Genomic DNA, 19,225 nt, shown 5'->3' with positions numbered 1-19,225 from the left:
AACCAAGGCGGTTCTCCTCAGCGGTCACCTTGACCTTTACTCGGAGTCCAGGTGACCTTCGATCATCGTCCCTCACCGCGAAAGTGAGAGCGCATTCGCCGCAGTGAAGGAGCGCATTGTCGACGGGGTGGTCAGGGGCCACTGCAGCCTTGATATTTGATAGAGACAGCGTGGAAAAGGCGGGGTTATATGCCTGAAATGGGGCCTCGAGCTTGCTACTCGTAGTCGTGTGTTGTGGACGCAAGCCTTGAGTTTGCTGAGTGACGGACAAATCAACACGAGGTGCTTCCAAATTGGGCAATCGCTATCGCAAACTGCAAGAGGCTACGGCTGATCGAGGAAGGCGCGATACCCGAGTGGAAGGTGAAGGACGCGGCGAAAAGCAGGAGCGTCATGTCACAATGTATCGTATACATCAACTTCAGCGTATGTGCCTTCCCTAGATTCCAGGTCATTCACCAATTGTACCCAGCGGATGCGCATAGACTCGGTCACTCATTCTGGACCAAAACCTTGGTCTTCATGTGTTGTGTGTAGCCATATGTCATTGGTATCTAAAAGAAAGACCTTCTCACTCCAATGCTCCAGCCGTGATGGGAGATACATCAAGACTGCAGTCCATCATACCCCACGCCGATCAACAACTCCAGTCTAGGAAGTAGCAACGGCAGGCTCAGAAGCAGAAGCAGTACCAGTACCAAACATTCCATCATTCGCAAAGAAATTTGGACCTAGTCGCGAACTATCAGTATGTGCATGCAATGTAGTAAGAAAAGTAACTTACCAAAGATGCCCTCTGCAGTTAAATCTGGGAGATCGGGAAGCCGTTTCTTAAAGTACTTGAAGTCAACGTCTTTGCTACGTGATTAGCAAGTCTGCAAGACGCTCATTAATTTCACAGTCTTACCATAGTAGATCGTATCATTAGAGGCCGCCTCCGCCAAAGCGGTCCTCACACTGGTAAACTCCCACGTCGGATCGTTCAGGCGCAACAGAGTGTTCTCAGCTGGATCCCTGGAATACACGTGCAGCGTCTGAGTGACGATGCGACCGTCTTGCAAGAACACGCGGAGTCCCTTGCTGTTGAGGATGGCAAACGCTTTCGTAATGTATGAAGCCACGCACGCTTGAGTAGTCTGTATGATTTCATTGTGGCCCCCATCCAGAGCATAGTGTTTCTCGGAGACCAGGTCGCGTTGAGCCGCGTGGTCAAGCAGTGGGTTCTCGAAAGAATCACCTGCTCTGTTGTCAGGAGCGCCGGGTAGAGACATTTGTGTTTGTCTTTGGACTTGGCGGGTGAGTATGTATGCCTTGGTGAGCAGTAACGCTCCCAGAACAGAGAAAAGGACATCGCTATATACGGCTGTGGCTTGCTCACGTTTGCTGCCCAGCCGATATATCACAATCGCATATGGTAAAAAAATGTGCAAGCGCAATGTCAGAACCAGTGGGAAAACCAATCTGAGATGCAGAAAATTACAAGTAATAACAGATACGACGTCGAGTCAAGGAAGGAGACACTCGCAGAAGACGTTGGTTCATGTTTACGACTGTTACGCTTCCGATCCTAACGTCCGTTTCGTATGTCCGTGATACTTCTAACTCGAGAGGACATTGTTGAATGGAGATGAAATGGATTCTGAAAGTTTTGAGTCGCTCGTCGGCGACGCCTGGTCGCAACACACTACCATACCATCGTCAACATAGGCCCAGCCCAAACCCAGCGATGGTGCAGAACATCCAGTAAATATGATATATATACAGCCCTATATGATGGGTATCTAGAAACAGACAGACTCCGGCTCCTTCGTTGCAACCCCGCCATAATGACTCCGCAAGACACTGCAGATCTATAGTAGTACACAATCGAAGTCAAGCCCCCTGGTACGCCCCGTTGAACTAAGTTCATAAAGACAAAAAGCCTACTTCTTCTCACCATCAACATCCATCGCATCCTCATCCTTCTTAGCACCAACATGGATAACATCGCCATCCTCCTTCCTCGACATAACGTGAATAACATCGCCATCATCATCCGCGCCATCATCTCCAGCAGCCGTCTCATTCCTTTTTCCTTCGGGACTAACTCGATTAGCCGCCAGATTAGGAAAGAGAGGCTTTCCTGCAATAGATACCGATCTACGCAGATTATCGTTCTGAACTTCCTGATGAATCTCTTCCACCTCTTCTTCGTCTAGCTCGCTAAGCTCGCTCTCGTCGTCTGCGTCGTCGTGGATGGAAGCGGGTGCGCTGCGTTCGGGCTCGTCGTTGTTGATACTGGCAGATGCGGTCGCTGTACCGCTCTTGTCGAAGGACGGGTGTAGATGTTCGGTGGATGTGCCTGGTCCAGGTGCTGGTTGCGCGACGGCTTCGGGTGAGGCGGCTTGTCCGACGATGGAGGGAAGCGCTGCTTCGCTGGGTGGAGGCGATCGAATAGGCATTGATGTTGGCTGCGTAGCTGTACCTGCGATCTTTTGTACACATGCTTCGGCTCGACGAGCGATCTCCCTACGACCCACTGCCTTGGCTCTTGGTTTTGCGGGTTGCTCAGGCTGCGAGGGCATTTGCGGCATTGACGGTGGGTGCTGCGGCTGAAGCTGGTTGGGATGATACATGTTAAATGGCGTACCGGAACTTCCGTCAGCAGGCCCATCGACCTGAACCTGCATCAATGAGGAGATAGGTACAGCACCTGCAGCTGTTGCGGTTATACCGAAAGGCGATGGTCGAGGCGGTGCAGGCTGCAAGGGCTGCTGTGGTTGTTGCTCCGATTGCAAAGGCGGTAGCGAAGGCCCAATTGAAGTGTACAGCATTGCGTATGCATCGCCAATCAGGTCGTCGATGAGAAGAGGCTTCATCATGCCGTTGTTCAGACGCTTGAGTTCAATGGCATCACGGAGAACATCCAGCACGGGATGTTGAGTCTCTGGGTTCTGACACCACGCTTCCAACCGAAGAGCCAGCGTGTTGAACTCATCGTGGTTGACAGACTTGAAAGCAGAATCTTCTTGGCCCTCAAGTACGTTGCCAATCTTTCGCAGCATCTTGATGTAGCGCAGACATAAGTCTTGCCACAGCTTCTGGTGCTCAAAGAAGTCGGTCTGCTTGCGTCGTACACGCTTAGCAAGAGCTTCGAAGTTGGTTTTGTCGCCAGTGAGATCCAGAAGTTCAATGAAGAACTTGGTATAGCGTGTAGTGTAGACAAAATGTCGGCCGGGCCGCTCATTCTCAGGTTTCCAGACCTGAACAGCCATGGTCTTGGTAAACATTTGCTGCGTAAGCTCATGTTTAGCCTCATTGGCCGATACTGGATCTCTGCCGTTGTCATAGAGAGTATGGGCCACACGAGATATGATGCGATGGTGCCAACTTGACTTGTCGGCCGCTCGCAATGCTTTCAATACCGCGAGTACGTATCGCTGCCAGTCACCGTTGTTCTCCGGAGCTTTGACGTTCTGCGCGTAGGAAGTGTTCGCGAGGATTTCCGCCCCTTTCTCGTGGTCGATGGCTCCCCGCAGGAATAGTTTGTGTGTAATGGAAACAAGCTTGTAATGCGGCTCAAGGACTGGCTCGCCGCTACGTCCCTTCTTTCCTGGGAGTGTTTCGATGGCGCTGATGAATGCGTCCACAACTGACTCCCAGGAAGGACCGCGCGGAAGGGGTAGTGGTGCACCTATTGACTTGGCATATTGCGTCGCACCATCATTTGCCGCCCACATCTTCCAACCACACTTTCCAAGCATGAAGTGATTCCACCACTTGTTCGGATTGCCTTTGATGGCTCTCTTGTAGAGAGTGCTTGCGAATTTCCAAGCAGTGTAGGCATGCAACGGGGCAAATACGACTTCTTTGTATAGAGAGGCGTTCGTTTGTAGGTTGCAAAATCGTTTTTCACTTTCCCGTATCTGGAATGCTTCCATACCGAATGGTTCCCTGGATGAGGCGTACATGCGGTTTCCAAACTCGGTGTACATCTGTGCAATCTTGGTTTGATCGATCGGCGTGATGTTAGCATCGCGGGTAGCGCAGGCTACAGCCATAATGTAGCAATTGATTGCAGCACGCTGGAAATTAACCACCTCGGCACTATTGCTGTTCATCTTGTCTGCGTTCCAAGATACAGCTTCTTCGAGCTGCGTGTCGTTGGCTTGGGCAAGCCGATACCAGGTCTCCCACCGTTCAATGGAGTGCTCCAGGTCCTGCACAAAGAATGCCTGGGCGTAGTTAAGGTCTTCTGTCGGTCCCTGAGTCATACGTTTCTGCGATCGGAATTTGCTCAGCGCGATGTTTCCCATCATGTAGTACCAGCCCTTCGATGCAGCCACAGCTTCGTCAGCAGGAATGTGTTTCGTGGCGAGCGAACCAACGCCTTTCAGACACCCAAACAGTGCCACTGGATTGACGGGCGATTTGAAGTAAGTGGAAATGACTTTGCGGTTAAAGGTGATATCCTCGTTCTGTTTAGGCCGACCAAGAGCAGCATGTACTTTCTCGATGGTACCTTTGAGCTCGGTCTTAGGTAGGTCCTTGAGATCGACCTTAGCAGCTTGCGACATTGCGAAAGGTAAGATGCTGAAGGCAGTCTTCTTATCAAGGACATCTGGCGTAGTTTGAAAGCTCTGACAGTCCAGAGGCTCGACGAAAAGCTTCAATCCATACATATCGTGGAGTACCTGGCAGAGCTCGGTGGCGTGGCTGGGACCATCAACGATATCATCCATGCGAAGTAGCTCGTCCTTCGCAAGCCTCAAGAACTGACGGTTAGAAAGGTGACAGAAGCCACGTACACCAGTCGCATGATGCACATGGCGGATGAAATCGAACAAATCATCAGAAGGAGTAGGGAAAGCCTCTGAATCTTGGGACATGCCGTCTTTGAACAGATGGTACTGCAGGATCCAGAGTCGGAGGTGTATGTCGTCGAGTCTTGACATCATATTGGCGAACGCTGCATTCGGCTGAGATTCTACTCGAGGCACGGTAATGTGATTGACACGAATCAGATCTCGGAGCATGTCTGCTGCTGATATAATATGTAGCAGTTCTGCGATGGCGGACATGGACGATTGGACATGCTCATATGAGAGGCAGGCGAATGGTGCTTCGTCATCTCGGATGATGCGGATTATCTTGACGACCATGTCATCGATAACCCGGTATCGGGTTAAGAGCTTGTGTTGACGGTCTAGCAATGGAAGTTCCTGGAAGTTGGTAGATCTGAGATCTGCTACAAGGGCTTCAATACTTCTAAGGAAGCATGACAAGACCTTTGAAGAATAATCGATGGCTTCGTAAGCCACGCGCAACCTATTCCAGAGGGAGAGTCGGACATTGACATTCGCAGAGTCGAGGAACTTCCGCATTTCCAGAACGGGCGAGGCGCGATCGAGATGCTGTTCTGAGCCAATGCTGACAGTAGGTGAGCTGTGTGTATCAACGCCGTCATGTTCTAAGCCGTCTGGCTTCGGGGAGGTACTAGGGTCGTTTGTGTTCGCAAGCTCCAGTATCGGCTCCAGGCTTTCGATAACCGTTACTGGGTCCTGTTCCTCTTGGTCAAAGACTTTGAGGAAGAAGTCCTTCATACTAATGCGCACGAGTTCTTGATCAATAGCGGCGACTGAGAGTTCCGGCATGACGGCGTTGTTCTGTATCTGAATCGTGTGATCGCCCAAAGGCTCAAACATATCTTTCAACTGTGCCATGGCAGACAATACATGTTCCGGCAAAACCTCGTCGTTGACGCTCATTTGAAAGACTGTCGCCCAGATATGGCGCAAACCTAGATCATCAATGCCCTGACCTCGTCTGCAGTCCGATCGAAGTTGTAAAACCTCCCGCGCGAGCAAAGCCCATCTTTCTAGACGGTCACTCTGGAGGATCTGGGTGCTGGCGTCTACTACACTTTGCGGATGTTTGATAAGAGAGTAGACATCGAGATGCAGCTCGAACAAGGCCTCCACTATCTCTATCTGCGCCTTGTCGAAGGCAGAGAGCTCATATGCCTGAGACCGATGTGTAGCGTCCAGTATCCGCCGATTGAGGCTGTCAACGCGTTCAGCCATGCGCTCGTATATGAACTCGTCAATACGAACAATGACTTGTACAACATTGCGCTTGAGATCCTCCGCCCATCTAAACTGCAGGTAGCTTGACTGATCACTCGGCTGAGTTCCTGTTGTGGAGCAGTAACCTGGAGTAAACAGAGATTCGATCCAGCCGAATGCGACTTCTTCAATCGAAAGCCAACCGTTGTTGACAGACCTTGCGAATGCGTTCAAGCCTTGGTTTTCCAGCAAAGGTTTATTGGAGGCCTGACTCGAACTTGATTTGGAAAACCCCAGAAATGCATTGAGTCCGTGTTCCCTAGTCGCACCGAGGAGATCGAAAGACTCGGAACTGAGAAGGATTTGTGCAGTCTTGACGTGGCCGCTTCGTAATCCCGTGAAGAAATCGCAAGCGGCCTTGTCAGTGGGATCTGTAGCAGTCGCGTCAGGGAGCGCCATGACCAGCTTACGCAGCTCATCGGGGTCCTTCATTCCCTCGACACCGAGCTTCGCATACATATCCTTGAGGATTTCATAGAGGCATGAATCTGCGTATGTGTATGGTTCAAGTTGTGTGTCAAGCTGTTTACTAGCCTCTTGAGCTGCATTGCCAATTGTCGGTTCAAGAATTGACTCTCGACCCCGAATGCGTTTACTGCGTGACCTTCCACCCTCTGCGGTTTCGGGTAGACCAGCAGAGTCTGTCGATCGTTTGCGCGACGGGACTGGTGCAACATTGGAAGGGCCAACAGTTGCAGCCTCCTCATTCTTGACCTCGCCCTCGGCCTCCTGTTCTTCCATTATAGTGTCTTCGCCATCCTTCTCTGGTACGTTCTCCGCCTCGGTCGCTGCAGTGTTGGGTTCTTCGGTCTGTGGCGACGGGGTCGGAGCGGGCGCAGGTGCAGACATCAAGGCTTCCTGTACTGGTGCAGGTGGTTCAGATTCGATGCGCTCAGGAGTCTCACTCTCGGGTGGTATGCTGAAGACTATGTTGGAACCAGAAGGCACGTTAGGCGTCATGCCCTGTTGCTCTGAGAGGAACTGCCGTACGATGATATCACCCAGTCCTGCCCAGTCCCACTTGGTCGGAGTGAGGGTCACGCTCTCCGGTGCTACCTTGATGTTGTGTAGGCTTTCGGCGAGGGCGACATCGGCTGGGAGGGGCGCGAACGGAAATGGATTTAGGCGTCTCTTCAGCGTTTCGGAAAGCTTCTTGCGCTTGATGGAGGATAGTGGCGCCTGGCTCAGTGAGACATTATCCTCCAGACGTCCTACAAGCTCGCGCAATTGTTGTCCGGCAAAACCCTCCTCCAGCCCAGGAAGTCGTAACAGGTTCTCCCACTGCTCGTCGTTTCCATCCAAGACTGCCTCCAGACAGTAGCGAGTAAGGCGCTTGCTGCCCAGCATAGCTGCGACAGATGCCGCACGCAGCCAGAGATCCAGATCGGTGTCTTCCTTATCCAAAGCCTCGGCAAAGTAGTTCAGGGCGCCACGTGTGTTGTTCCATGCCTCCATCTGCGGCGATACGCCACTCGTCGCAATCCAATGCTGCATCGCCTCAAGCAGAAACTGGCCATGGTTCTTGTATGACAGGTGCAGTATTTGCTGGAGTGTGTTGGGTGCGCTGTCGGCAGCGCCTGTAGACTGGACGGGGCCTGCATCGTAGTCGTCCTCCAATATGGTGTCGAACACCAGGTCTTCGCCAAAGACCTCATGCCGCTGGTATTCGGAGAGGGATTCGGCGTATTTAAAAATTTCTGATTCGAAGAGAGCTTTGTAAGCTGCGGCGGTCTTGTCGAACGATGGAGGGCCTTCGGAGTGGTATTTGAGGGCGGTTTGGTAGAGTTTCAGCGCCTCTTCGATCTGAATCTCCTGGGTATCGTCGACTTCTTCTTCGGCCGTCTCCTCGGGGAGCTCGACATTGTAGGGATGCCATGTAGAGGCTTTCGACTGCGATATGTGAGCGGGCATGGTTGAGAATGCCCGGGTTGTACTTACCATGATGCGATATGTGCGTGGTTGTAGGCAGTTGGGAAAGGCCGACAGGCGAATGAGAGACGTTTCACAGCATTGGTGGTACAGACCCTGAGCAGCAGGCAACCATGGAAGGCGCGACGATGGTGTGGACAAAGAAGGTGGGATGCGACTGGGCTGTGGCCTATGACACGTCGTGAGGCCTCGGTGTGACGCGACGCGACAGTGAATGATGGAGCGCAGGGATGCCCCGTCTTGGCAGCTGCGGTCCTCCGCGATGAGCTACCGTGCCTGCCCTCCATACTCAGCAAGGACACCGAAACCCTGACAAACATCCGCCCGGGCTGTGAAGTGTATACCAAGCCCCTCCGCCAGCAACCCGCCCCCGCCATAGCATCCTCTTCACCGCCATCGTCCCCCCGCGTTTGCGGCGCCAATTGAAGCCATGGTCACTTCGCCAGCTGTTCCCGAGTACGCGCAACCTACTAGCTTTCAATCTACACATGTTTTACATATGCGCCCACCTGCATCCTTGCTGCTATTTTCGAGTCACAACACATCATCATGGCGCATTTCTGCTGTAATCTCTTCTAATACCGCTCTAGAATCTACGAGGACGAGCTACACTCCGCCATCGAAGCGCGCTCGGAATCTCTGCAGACCCTACGAGAGCTGGGCCCGCCAGATCTGGTCCACCTGATAAAGCAGCCCATCAAGAATGCGACAAAACAGGTCCGTAGTACCTTCGACCGCACAGTGGCCGCGAACCCAATTTGACATGTGATTAGATTGGCGTCTACCACCACGTATCCGGCGTAGACGCTTCCTCGTCTGCCAGCTTGGCAGCCTACATCAACACCCTCACATACTCTGCGCACGATAAGCAAAACAAGGTCGTCTCTGGGCTGTATTGGTAGGGGAATGTCTCCTTGCGGCGCTGGCAATTGCTGACCGAGCAGCTGCTACAATGCCTTCTCACGGCTGGACATGCGCGTGCAGGTCTACATCCCTGGCACTGTGGAGAGCTACTGCATCGATGAGCGCGGCGACAAACGAGTAGCCACCGACGAACTCTGGCTAGAGACCTACCTGTGTAGCGTACTGCGCGCATATTCTTATGCCGACGATGGCTCCGGCGACACGATCAAGAAGATCGTTGGTGTGCGGAGATTCAATCCCATCACAAGTACCGAGAGCGAGCACAAGTTTCTGGATGCAGCAGAGCGCCTGTTCTTCAACGGTATGACATTCGCTTGCATGATGATATCTCCGCTAACGCAATTCAGGCTGGCAATTAGGATCTGATCCCGAGATCCAAGTCCCAAATCTCGTCTCGAACCACTTGACTACGGGTCTTCTCGACTACATTCATACCACCGGTAGATATACTTCAGGCATCAATCTGTTCGAGAAATTGCGAACTCGCGATCCGGAGATCTCTTCCCTACTGGCGCGGGTATACATCGAGGCAGATGAGGAGGTGCAGGCAGTCCAACTGCTACACGAGGCCATCCAAGAGTTGCCCATGGATTACTCTCTGCTCGACTGCCAAGCCGAGTTCTGCAACAAGAAGGGCCGCGGCGACCTGGCGCTTGAGATTGCTAAGAGGAGCGTTGTGTCTGCACCTAGTGAGTTTGGCACATGGGCGCGCTTAGCAGAGATATACGTCAGCCTCGAGCAGTGGGACATGGCATTGTTGACTCTCAACTCATGTCCCATGTTCACCTACCAGGACAAGGACGCACCACGGATGCCCGAGCCACAACGAGTCTTTCTGCCTGTCATGCCAGAAGCCATGTGCGACGAGATTGAAGATTCCAACATCGACGATATGGAGCTTGTGCACCCAACTCTGAGGAAGCTGCACGCTGCGGGTTTCAAGGGTACCTTCCTCAAAGCCTACATTCTGTTGACCGAGATTACAAAGAAGATTGGCTGGGATCAATTACTCAAGATACGAAGCCAAGTCTTCGTCATGGAGGAGGAATACCGCCATGAAAAGACCGCACAGCAACCGCATTCTCGCAGCGCCAGCACAACAGCGCTCCGTTCTCCTTCTCCAAACACACACGCCCAGCAAACAAATGGTGACCATGGCGAAGTCGAGGAACGTTCCTCCGCTGAGATATCCAACACGAACGGCGAATCATCGTCTGCGGCCGCCGAAGCAGTCAACGATCTCGAGAAGCCCATGCACACTGTCGCCTCTGAAGTTGTGAAAGCCGGCAGCGAAGACCCTCACGCACACGACGCCGCGAACAACGGCAACCCCTCGCAACCAAACTACACACACTTCCAGAACAAGCGCCTCTGCGAACGCTGGCTCGACAACCTCTTCATGGTCCTGTACGAGGATCTGCGCGTATACACGATATGGCGAACTGAGATGGCGCAGTACAGGCAGCAACAACTTCTGTACAAAAAGAGCAGTGAGGAGTGGGAGATCCTGGGTGAACTCGCTGAGAGACTACACCACACAGAGGAGGCAGTGGAAGCATACGAGAACTGCCTGCAAATTAAGTTCTCACCAAAAGCCATGAGGGGTGTCCTGAAGCTGGGCGAGGAGAGGAAACAAGTCAGAGACGTTACAGCCGCGTTGATCAGACTGGTCACTTGGCAGTACCGATGGTACTCCGAGGTAAGTCTACCTTCACCCCTTCAACAAGATAGCGAAACTAACAAACTCCCAGTTCTCACCCTCCCTCCTCTACACAATCCGGAAACTCATCGAAGAAGAGGGCGCCGTCAAGATCCGCAGCATCATCCAGGGTACCTCGCTACCCCAGCACGTCCTCGATCTCACACACCAGTATGCCGCGCTGTGTGCGGCGTTTAGGAGCAGCGGTAGCGATGGTTAGAAGCCTTCGCCTCTCAAAATCTACGGCTATACCAACAACAGTCTTGACCTCCAGGGACGTACCTGGAAGGATGAGAAGGCGAAGTGGTTGGCTGCTGGATAGCTTGTGTTAGTGTGTGTGTGCGTATGTGTGTTAATGCATGGAAGCGCTGGTGTTGGAGATGGTGAATAGTAGACCGTTAATTGAGTCCATTGCCCTCTTCATGATATGGCTTGGCAGCCGTGTACTTGCTCTGCGTGTATCACTTCAGTGCCTAGATGCTTCGTCGGGGGAAAAGTCGATTGGCATTCATTTATCCTGCTTCACTGAGAATCTCATGACCATCCACACTCGACATGCCGTTGTCCATGTTCTTGCAACCAATGTATTCATTTTGTATCGTCACAAGCCGGGGGATCGTACCAGGCAGCCGTTGCGCGCCATGTCACGTAACCTCGTCCTTAAGGAGATAGATAGTAGACAGTAGAAGACCCCATGTAAAAGCCCAGGATGAACACCGCTCCATGCTCCCCCATACACCGCTCCATCTTTCTCCTTTCCAAGCCCAAAAGTGATACCGCTTAACGGTAAGACTTCTGGTACCTGGCGCGCGCACCTGGACCGCCGAACTTCTTGGGCTCGCACCGCCTGTTGTCGGCAACGAGCAGTGTGCGGTCGTACTGGATCAGGGCCTGCTTGAGCTGGTTCTTCGAGTGCTCGTCGACGTACTTTTGGTAGTAGGCGATGATGGATTTGGCGATGGCTTGGCGGATGGCGTAGACTTGCGAGGTGTGTCCACCACCGGAGACGCGGACGCGGATGTCGACATCGGCTGCCCATGATGTTAGTATTTTGCCCGTGATTCCTTCGCAGCTTCCTCCCTGGGGTTTCGTGTGTGCGTACCGAACTTGTCAACACCGAGGATGAGGATGGGCTCGTAGACCTTGAATCGCAAGATCTCGGGCTGGACGAGGGAAAGAGGCTTTCCGTTAACCTTGACGAGACCCTTTCCGGCCTAGAATTTCATCGTAAGTATGCTGTTCGGATGCGCGTTCGATCGTGGCATTGCGTGTGTACCTTGCAGTGGGCGACAGCTGTGGGCGGTATTGTTAGCCTTGTTCTTCTTCTTGCTCTGGGGTGTCGGGCGGCGGGCGTTGCGTACCAGTCGCGGTCTTCTTCTTGCCGAAGCATTGCACGCTCTGGGAGGCCATGTTGGGCGACTGTGGAATGTGCGTGCGGTTAGTACGGGTGGGCGTGGTCGGTTTGGCTGTCGTCGATGGGTGGAAGTTACCCGACGATGTTGCATGTCGAAATTCAGTGGGCGCACGGACCCGCTATCCCTGTAAGCGATTAGCGTCGCGGCGGGCTAGCGCCGTCAACTCTAGAAGCCGCGCATCTTCAACCTTGCCACGAGCATTTTCAGATCTTGATCCAGAGCATCTTTGGAGCTACTGCTGCAGTTTGAACTGCGCCTCACTTCTAATATTGTTCATGTGCAAGTTGGTGTAGACTGCACAAACATATTTGCGAGGCGCTACAGCGTTCAAAAAAGATTGTGTACACCACGATTACGTTTCTTCCGTTGCGAAAATAAGAAAGCAGAGATTGGAAAGCTCTTTTCATCGCGTGTGTGCTAGAAGGGTTCAAAAAAACAAAATACCCTTACTCAACCTTTCTCGTTCACGCGCACACCAGTCGCTCTCATCACCAAAACCATCCATCGACACCATACTACTCCCATACCAAAATGTCATGCTCACAGAAAACTTGCTCTTGTCATGTGGTCCCATCACTTGCCACAGATCTATCGCACAAACTATACGTTTTCGGAAGTAATGGAGAAGGTCAACTCGGGATCCCAGCAGCCGAAATAGTCGACACCCCAACGCCAGTCCTCAATCCTACAACGGGCTGCTGCCCTATACCTCTGGACGAGATATCGTACATCGGAGGCGGCGACAATCACACGCTGTTTCGTACAAAAAGTGGCGTGGTCTATGGTAGTGGTAGTAATCGCAAAGATCAGCTGTGGAGGGAAAATCCTACACCTCAACTTGAACCGTTCCAAATGGTGTCCCACAATGACACTCTTGTCGCTGCTACATGCGAGTCGTCAGCGTCCGTCGAGATCGAGCCACCCGACAATCCAAGGAGCTATGTCAAAATACACGGTTCTAACAACTGGGGTGAGCTAGGCTCATGCGACGGAACCCTTACCGTGCTTGAACTGTCAGGCTGCATTGTAGATTTCACAGCGGGAGTCTGGCACTATGTCGCCATAATGCAAGATGGCTCAGTATACGGTTGGGGTAAAGCGCGACTCGGCCAGCTCGGGGACGCGCTGACTGACAAAGTCACAAAACCTACCAAGATCGAGGGCATACCGTTCAAGCCTAAAAAGGCCGTATGTGGCAAGGACTTCACATACCTAGTCAGTGATCCAGCTGAGGGTAAACAACATCTCCTCGGCAAAGACAAGTTCAACATCATCTCGAACATGCCCGAACATGTCAAGAATTGGAAAGACATCGGTGCGACATGGCACGCCATCTTCGTGCTCTTCGACGACGGAACTCTTACCGCTTGGGGTAAAGAGAATATGTGGAAGCTACTACCACCCAATCTGCCGCTTCTGGATAAGATAGCTGTTGGGTCAGACCACATCCTCGCTGTAACGAAAGAGGGTAAATTGATCTCGTGGGGTTGGGGTAAACATGGGAATTGCGGCGATCTGTCGAACGTTGGGGTTGAGATGAAGAACGACATGGTCAGCGGATTCTGGAATGAAATCAGCATACCAGGAGAGATCCAGACGATTGGGGCCGGGTATTGTACTAGCTTCGTGGTTACGAAACAAGGTTGAAGATCCGCTAATCACAAGAGTATCATTATAATCTACGAGTACCAACGTTGCGGTCATTTCTCCATATACAATAGCTTCATCAAATACCAGACCCAACAACTCAGAAACCCTCCCTAACCAAACTCCACTCCGCGACCGTCCCCCCATCGGTAGCATTCTCAGCAAACAGATTCCCGCTAATACCCAAATGCGCATACCGTCCGCTCCAAACGCTCTGCTCAAGTGTGACGTTCGTCTGATTCCCAATGTACGTCTTGATCTCATACGCTGTGACGGGATCCCAAGGCGCACTTATCTCGACCTCTCCTGCTGTTACCTTCCTCACATCTTCATCGAGTTCTGAGTTGGGTTGACTTTCGAATGGAGATAAAGAGGTGTTGGAGAAGTAAATTTCGAAGTGTGAGGGTGGCTGGTTGCCCCAGTCCATTACGACCTTGTTGACGGGGTAGAAGGACGAGTCGCCAAGATCTACGGTCAAGTAGCTGGTGATGTTTGCAAGTTCGGGTTGCCATTTCGTGCTTGCGGCGCCATCGACAGCTGCGATAGGGAATTGGCCGGGCTTATTGCCTTGTGGTGGTGGAAGAAGGGCTTTGCATTGCAGGATGTTACCGCCGACTGTGAGTATCTCGCCCATTGGTCGGTTGCGCACGACGAGTGGCTCATCGCCGAGTTCGTACGTTGTGTTGTCGCGGTTACTGCGGGTACCGATCGTAACGGGGATGGGCTTGTCAAAGTATGTCGCGTTCGCCGAGGGTAGAGTATAATTCTCTCGCGGAAGACGTGCCAACGTCGTATGCGTTGAGTTGGAAGTAGCGTTGATGCCGTGTCCCATCCAGTAGAAGGTACGGTAGTTCAGATACGGGATCTGCGGCGGCAGCGTGGGGTCGATGTCCAGCCTATCGTAGTAGAGACCGAGACCAAGATATCCAAAGATACCCACGCGGTTAGTCCCTCCCATGCCGGTCAAAAACGGAAACGCAGGGTGCGTGCCGCCGTTTTCGTCGACGTTGTCAATGAGTTGTTCAGAGTATTGGTACCATGGTGCGCGGACGTATGGCGAGGACGAGTAAACGTCGTAGGTAAAGCTCGAGCAGCCAGATGGGGAGACTTCGTTTGCGACGACGGCAAAAGAAGAGTATGTCATCGCAGGGCCGTCGAGTGACTGTTTTGCAGCATAATAATCCAGGTTGGCTAAGCTGTATGGGTTGGGGTAATGTAGTAGATCGTCGACTAGAACAACGTCTAAGGAGAAACCATGATTAGTGACTCAAGTGTCGAAGAGGTGGAGGTTACTTACCGGCCTGTTTAACCGCTACTGACCCATTCATTCCAGTATACTCAACAATGATGCCAGCATTCTCGTTAATTGGAATTCGCATATTGGATGCCTTGTCTGCCCAGCTAGCATTGGGGCTGCGTCCAAACCAGCTGTTGAACTCGTTCGTCTCGAGGAAATGGCGTTGCATGAGTGCAGTGGTAAAAGCGATGTTGTTGACCTGATTGGCGTACTCGTCCGGGTCCGTAGCATTCCAGAGCTCGTATGCCCCAGATGTCTCGTTGAAGTCTAACAACTGGCCAAAGAAATGTGCAATGGCATTCGAGATGGGTAAGAGAGTGTCGTTGAAGTATTCTCCATCTCCAGTGATGATCAAGTGGTTGTTGAGCGCAAGGCTGATGTCGCCGTTGAGGTGGTACTCGTAGTCGAAGCACGCGCCAGTCCCCGTGCAGTTGCCAAATCGCCCGCTCGTCCAAGGATATACAGCTCCTCCGGGTGTAAATCTACCGGTCTGGTTCTTGCTCGATTGATACGCAGTTTCGACGTTGCGTTGCGCTTGATCGAAATGCTCTACGCGATACTTGATGACATTCTGAGCGTGTTGCGGATGCGATACTTGGACTCCTGGGGCCATCCATACATCTGCATCCCAGAATATCATACCGCCATAACAGTCTGAGCCCAACCCACAGACGGGGATACTGTAGATGTCGAGCTTCGTATTATTGTTGGCTGCAGCCACAGCATTAGGTCCGACCATATTCGATAGCAAGTAGAATGGGTTGGTTCGTGCCATGATGTGCAATGATCGTACGTCTGGATCTTCCGGGAGAGATCCGTTCGGTAGGTGGTAATCATCGACCGAGTCTGGCGTTAGTATGGACTCCCACTCTTCAATGTGAGAATGTAACAGCTTGTAGTAACCCTCTTCGGCACCAGATAACGAAGCATCGCGTGCTACACTCTGTGGGTCTGGGAAAGCGTCTGTCGAGGCGACTCCGATGAACTTGGTGATTTCGGTGGGACGAAAGGCGACCAGCTCGACCGGGACAGACTGCGCAATGGTTGAGCCATTGCCGCCACTGAAGATTCCCCCAGCTACTTCAGTGCGAGCTGTAAGATTGACCCAATCGCCGCTACTCAGAGTCGAGTATACATAAGCCTTTACGTCGGTGATGTTTCCCGGGCTGACAGCGGACCATATCGTAGGTGTGTCTTCTTCAAACTTCTTCGCAACAAAGTCTGAGCGAACCGCACAGTCACCATCAAGCACGTCGTACACCGTCACGTTGAGGTCGCGTGTCGCAGTGAGTCTTAGCCTGACTGCTGCTTTATTGACATAAAGCTTGTGCACGAACATCTGATAGTCCACATCAACTGTCCCATCTCCGGAACCACCAGGCCGCCAATTGTATCGCCAGCTCGCAATTCCAGCTTTTACATCTAGACTCGATACGAAATCCGATATGTGGTCGGGGTTGACTGACGCATTCAGGAATTCACCGTTGGCTTCCACAACGATACCACTAGCATGTGGAATGCCAGCAGTAAAGCTCTCCCACCCATACTGATACAGCCAGGGGTAATTCGTTCCGTTTGTTCGTGGCTGACTATTCCAGAAGCCTGCGATGGTCGAGAAAGCTTGTCGTCTGCTGAACAGCGGCCACCCACTTATAACGTCGCCATCCACTGGCTCATCCACTTCGAAAAAAGGTCCTGCCGATGCTACATTGATGCCAAAATAACCATTTGCAAGCGTTAGGCGGGACTGGTAGTGGCCTTGATCGAGGGCATGTGTCGCTATAACCCAGTTCTGGTCATCCCATGTTACGTCCTTGAACTGTTCATGTTCGCTGCTGGTGGAGCAAAGAACTAGGCGGGTTGAAGCTAAAAGCGCAACGGTAGCTTGACGGAGCTTTGTCGATAGCATGTCCTGCTATCGAGAGAAGAGTATGATCGTGATGACGGAGCAGCATCCGGCGTGGTTAAGGCACGTCGGCCTTAAAGCAGTCCTAAAACAAGGTACAAAGCCATGCCGATCAAGCATTATTGGCACTAGAGACTTCCACGGGACGCGACCCGTTCGTCTCTCTTACCTTTTTCTACACCGCTAGGCACGGGCTAGCTGCTGCGATCGCTCGTCATACGCTCCTTTTGCGGGCGCTAACTGAGTCGCCCAGCATGCTTGCGCGACAGCTTCATAGCTTCATTCAATGTTCATCAGGTAGCGAGAGAGTCTGGGAATGATGTGGTTGAACAAAGGTTTGATGCGTCGTTGTGGTTCTTGGCAAATGATGAGGACGCGTCGATTTCGAGCACCACAGGCGATTAGAGCCGAAGCTGTCGGGATCGTGCGCCTGTGACGTCACGGCTGACATCCCAACGAAGCCCTGGATACTAAACTTGTCGCCTTATCGTTCATCGGATGCCAAATAGTGCCGATCGCATCAAATCAGCAATGTTCCCAGGAGCTGTTCTATCGCGAGACTTTGGAGCTGGCCGTGAGCTTGCGTTTAGGCCGCCCACTCTGTGAGTGGCTGAGTCGCGCCATCACGAAGCGTAAGCACAGGGCATTCTCAGCTGGATGACAACTGTCCACACTCCACCCACCATGGCCCGGCGCATCGCGTCAAAGCTCAGAAGACGCGCCAGGAAGACTAAGAAAGAAATTTACCTCCCTCTCGATGCTGCGACGCGTGCAATTCGTGTGCTACACCTTCACCCTGGCGCCGGGGAGGATGACATTCGCGCAGAGCTCAAGGCCTCTTCCATTGACGATGTTCGAGGGCGCTATATCGCAATTTCGTACACGTGGGGTTCCGAAGGCGTCGCTCGCCAGGTTCTGATAACCTGCAACGGGAAACTTGTTTCTGTTTCTGAGAATCTTTCCACGGCTCTGCGCAAACTTCGACAACCTGACCATGAGGTTCTGCTCTGGGCGGACGCGCTGTGTATTAACCAAGCAGATGCTTCGGAGAGAACTAAACAAGTTGGCTTGATGGGTGATATATACAGCAACAGTCGCGAGACGATCATATGGCTTGGCGAACCAACGCTCGGTGAGGATATTGGCTCCCGCTTTTTGAAAGGCAATGCTTCCGAGATAGCGTGGACAGGTGATTCCAGAGACAGCGACCTGCGGCGGGAGTTTATGCTCGATTTTGAGCACACATGTAAGGTAGCACCGTTGGTCGCATTGGCAGACACACCCGCCGCGAACACAGGCCCGGATATTTTCGGTGCGTTTTGTTTAATCCAGGACTTTGCCGAAGACATTTCGTACCCTCTACTCAAGTTGCTGGATCGCAACAAAGCCACTATATCGGAACGCATCGAATATCCTAGGAGACATGGTCTGATAGCGACAAACAGCCGTTGGCATGGGTCACAGTCTCTTAGGGTGTGGCACGGTCTCGCAAGATTGATGGATAGGGCTTGGGTGATTATTCACAGTGCGCTCGTTTGGTCTGGACTGACAATAGAACTGGTAGTGGCAGCGCATTTGGGTCATCCAAGAGACCGTACTCTCAAGAAACGCCACGGTACACTACGGCATACTTTCAGCCCCCTGGTCAATGTTCGCTAGCGCCGCCGTTAACTATGTCCAGCAGCGTCACACGTTGTGCCTGGATCTGGCTGGGACGCTCTATGGGCAAGACACACTGGATCAGTTCAGCAACTTCGTGCTTCGAATCGAAGAGACAAGACTTTGTCACGAGAGTAGCTCCGAAAACGCGACGTTGCTGGACCTGCTTTGGAAGTTTCGACCTCTACAGGCGACTGACAAACGAGACAAAGTCTTTGCTCTCCTTGGATTGACTACGGACTGGCAAGGCTTACCAGCGTTGATTGCTGATTACAATAACGATGCGACGACAATCTTCACTCGAACAACTTGGGGCAACCTACGACGAACAGGATCGCTCTCAGTCCTTGCAGGAGACCTTGAAGCTGTCCTAAATCGCAAACGTCTTGAAGGTCTTCCTTCTTGGGTAATGGACTGGTCGCTACCATGTCTTCCGGTTGAAATAGAAAGAGTTGGCTCACTGAACATGTACAACGCAAGCGGTAACCGTGAAGGCCCGGTGCGGTACCATCCGGAGAACAATGCGCTAGAGCTTGAGTCTGTGTACATCGACTACGTGTCCACTATTGGCGAGGTTAGCAGACATACACAGATCAGTGATACATGCGCTGTCATAAAGTCCTGGAAGCTGCTCACTACTCCCTT

General features: G+C 52.3%; 6 protein-coding genes across 6 annotated transcripts; 2 read left to right on the top strand and 4 right to left on the bottom strand.

The window, feature by feature from the left end:
* Window positions 1–651: 651 nt before the first annotated feature.
* On the bottom strand, window positions 652–1,271 carry J4E87_004873 (uncharacterized protein; the record flags this gene model as incomplete). Its single annotated transcript, XM_049376490.1, has 3 exons — window positions 652–731; window positions 785–853; window positions 908–1,271. 3 exons carry the CDS (start codon window positions 1,269–1,271, stop codon window positions 652–654), a joined length of 513 nt encoding a protein of 170 aa, XP_049234001.1.
* Window positions 1,272–1,922: 651 nt separating this feature from the next.
* On the bottom strand, window positions 1,923–8,015 carry J4E87_004872 (uncharacterized protein; the record flags this gene model as incomplete). Its single annotated transcript, XM_049376489.1, has 1 exon — window positions 1,923–8,015. The coding sequence occupies one exon, from the start codon at window positions 8,013–8,015 to the stop codon at window positions 1,923–1,925; it is 6,093 nt and encodes a 2,030-aa protein (XP_049234000.1).
* Window positions 8,016–8,463: 448 nt separating this feature from the next.
* J4E87_004871 (uncharacterized protein) lies at window positions 8,464–10,876 on the top strand (the record flags this gene model as incomplete). The annotated part of the gene is made up of 6 exons (XM_049376488.1): window positions 8,464–8,489; window positions 8,624–8,750; window positions 8,807–8,931; window positions 8,978–9,258; window positions 9,305–10,656; window positions 10,709–10,876. The coding sequence occupies 6 exons, from the start codon at window positions 8,464–8,466 to the stop codon at window positions 10,874–10,876; spliced, it is 2,079 nt and encodes a 692-aa protein (XP_049233999.1).
* Window positions 10,877–11,436: 560 nt separating this feature from the next.
* J4E87_004870 (uncharacterized protein) lies at window positions 11,437–12,066 on the bottom strand (the record flags this gene model as incomplete). Its single annotated transcript, XM_049376487.1, has 4 exons — window positions 11,437–11,687; window positions 11,759–11,870; window positions 11,933–11,949; window positions 12,018–12,066. The coding sequence occupies 4 exons, from the start codon at window positions 12,064–12,066 to the stop codon at window positions 11,437–11,439; spliced, it is 429 nt and encodes a 142-aa protein (XP_049233998.1).
* Window positions 12,067–12,923: 857 nt separating this feature from the next.
* On the top strand, window positions 12,924–13,718 carry J4E87_004869 (uncharacterized protein; the record flags this gene model as incomplete). The annotated part of the gene is made up of 1 exon (XM_049376486.1): window positions 12,924–13,718. One exon carries the CDS (start codon window positions 12,924–12,926, stop codon window positions 13,716–13,718), a length of 795 nt encoding a protein of 264 aa, XP_049233997.1.
* Window positions 13,719–13,818: 100 nt separating this feature from the next.
* J4E87_004868 (uncharacterized protein) lies at window positions 13,819–16,924 on the bottom strand (the record flags this gene model as incomplete). Its single annotated transcript, XM_049376485.1, has 2 exons — window positions 13,819–14,960; window positions 15,016–16,924. The coding sequence occupies 2 exons, from the start codon at window positions 16,922–16,924 to the stop codon at window positions 13,819–13,821; spliced, it is 3,051 nt and encodes a 1,016-aa protein (XP_049233996.1).
* Window positions 16,925–19,225: the final 2,301 nt, after the last annotated feature.

This window comes from Alternaria ethzedia (genome assembly GCF_023757985.1).
Source record: "Alternaria ethzedia strain BMP 0044 chromosome Unknown scaffold_9, whole genome shotgun sequence".
Classification (NCBI taxonomy): Eukaryota; Fungi; Ascomycota; class Dothideomycetes; order Pleosporales; family Pleosporaceae; genus Alternaria; species Alternaria ethzedia.
This window is presented reverse-complemented; position numbering and strand designations above follow the sequence as displayed.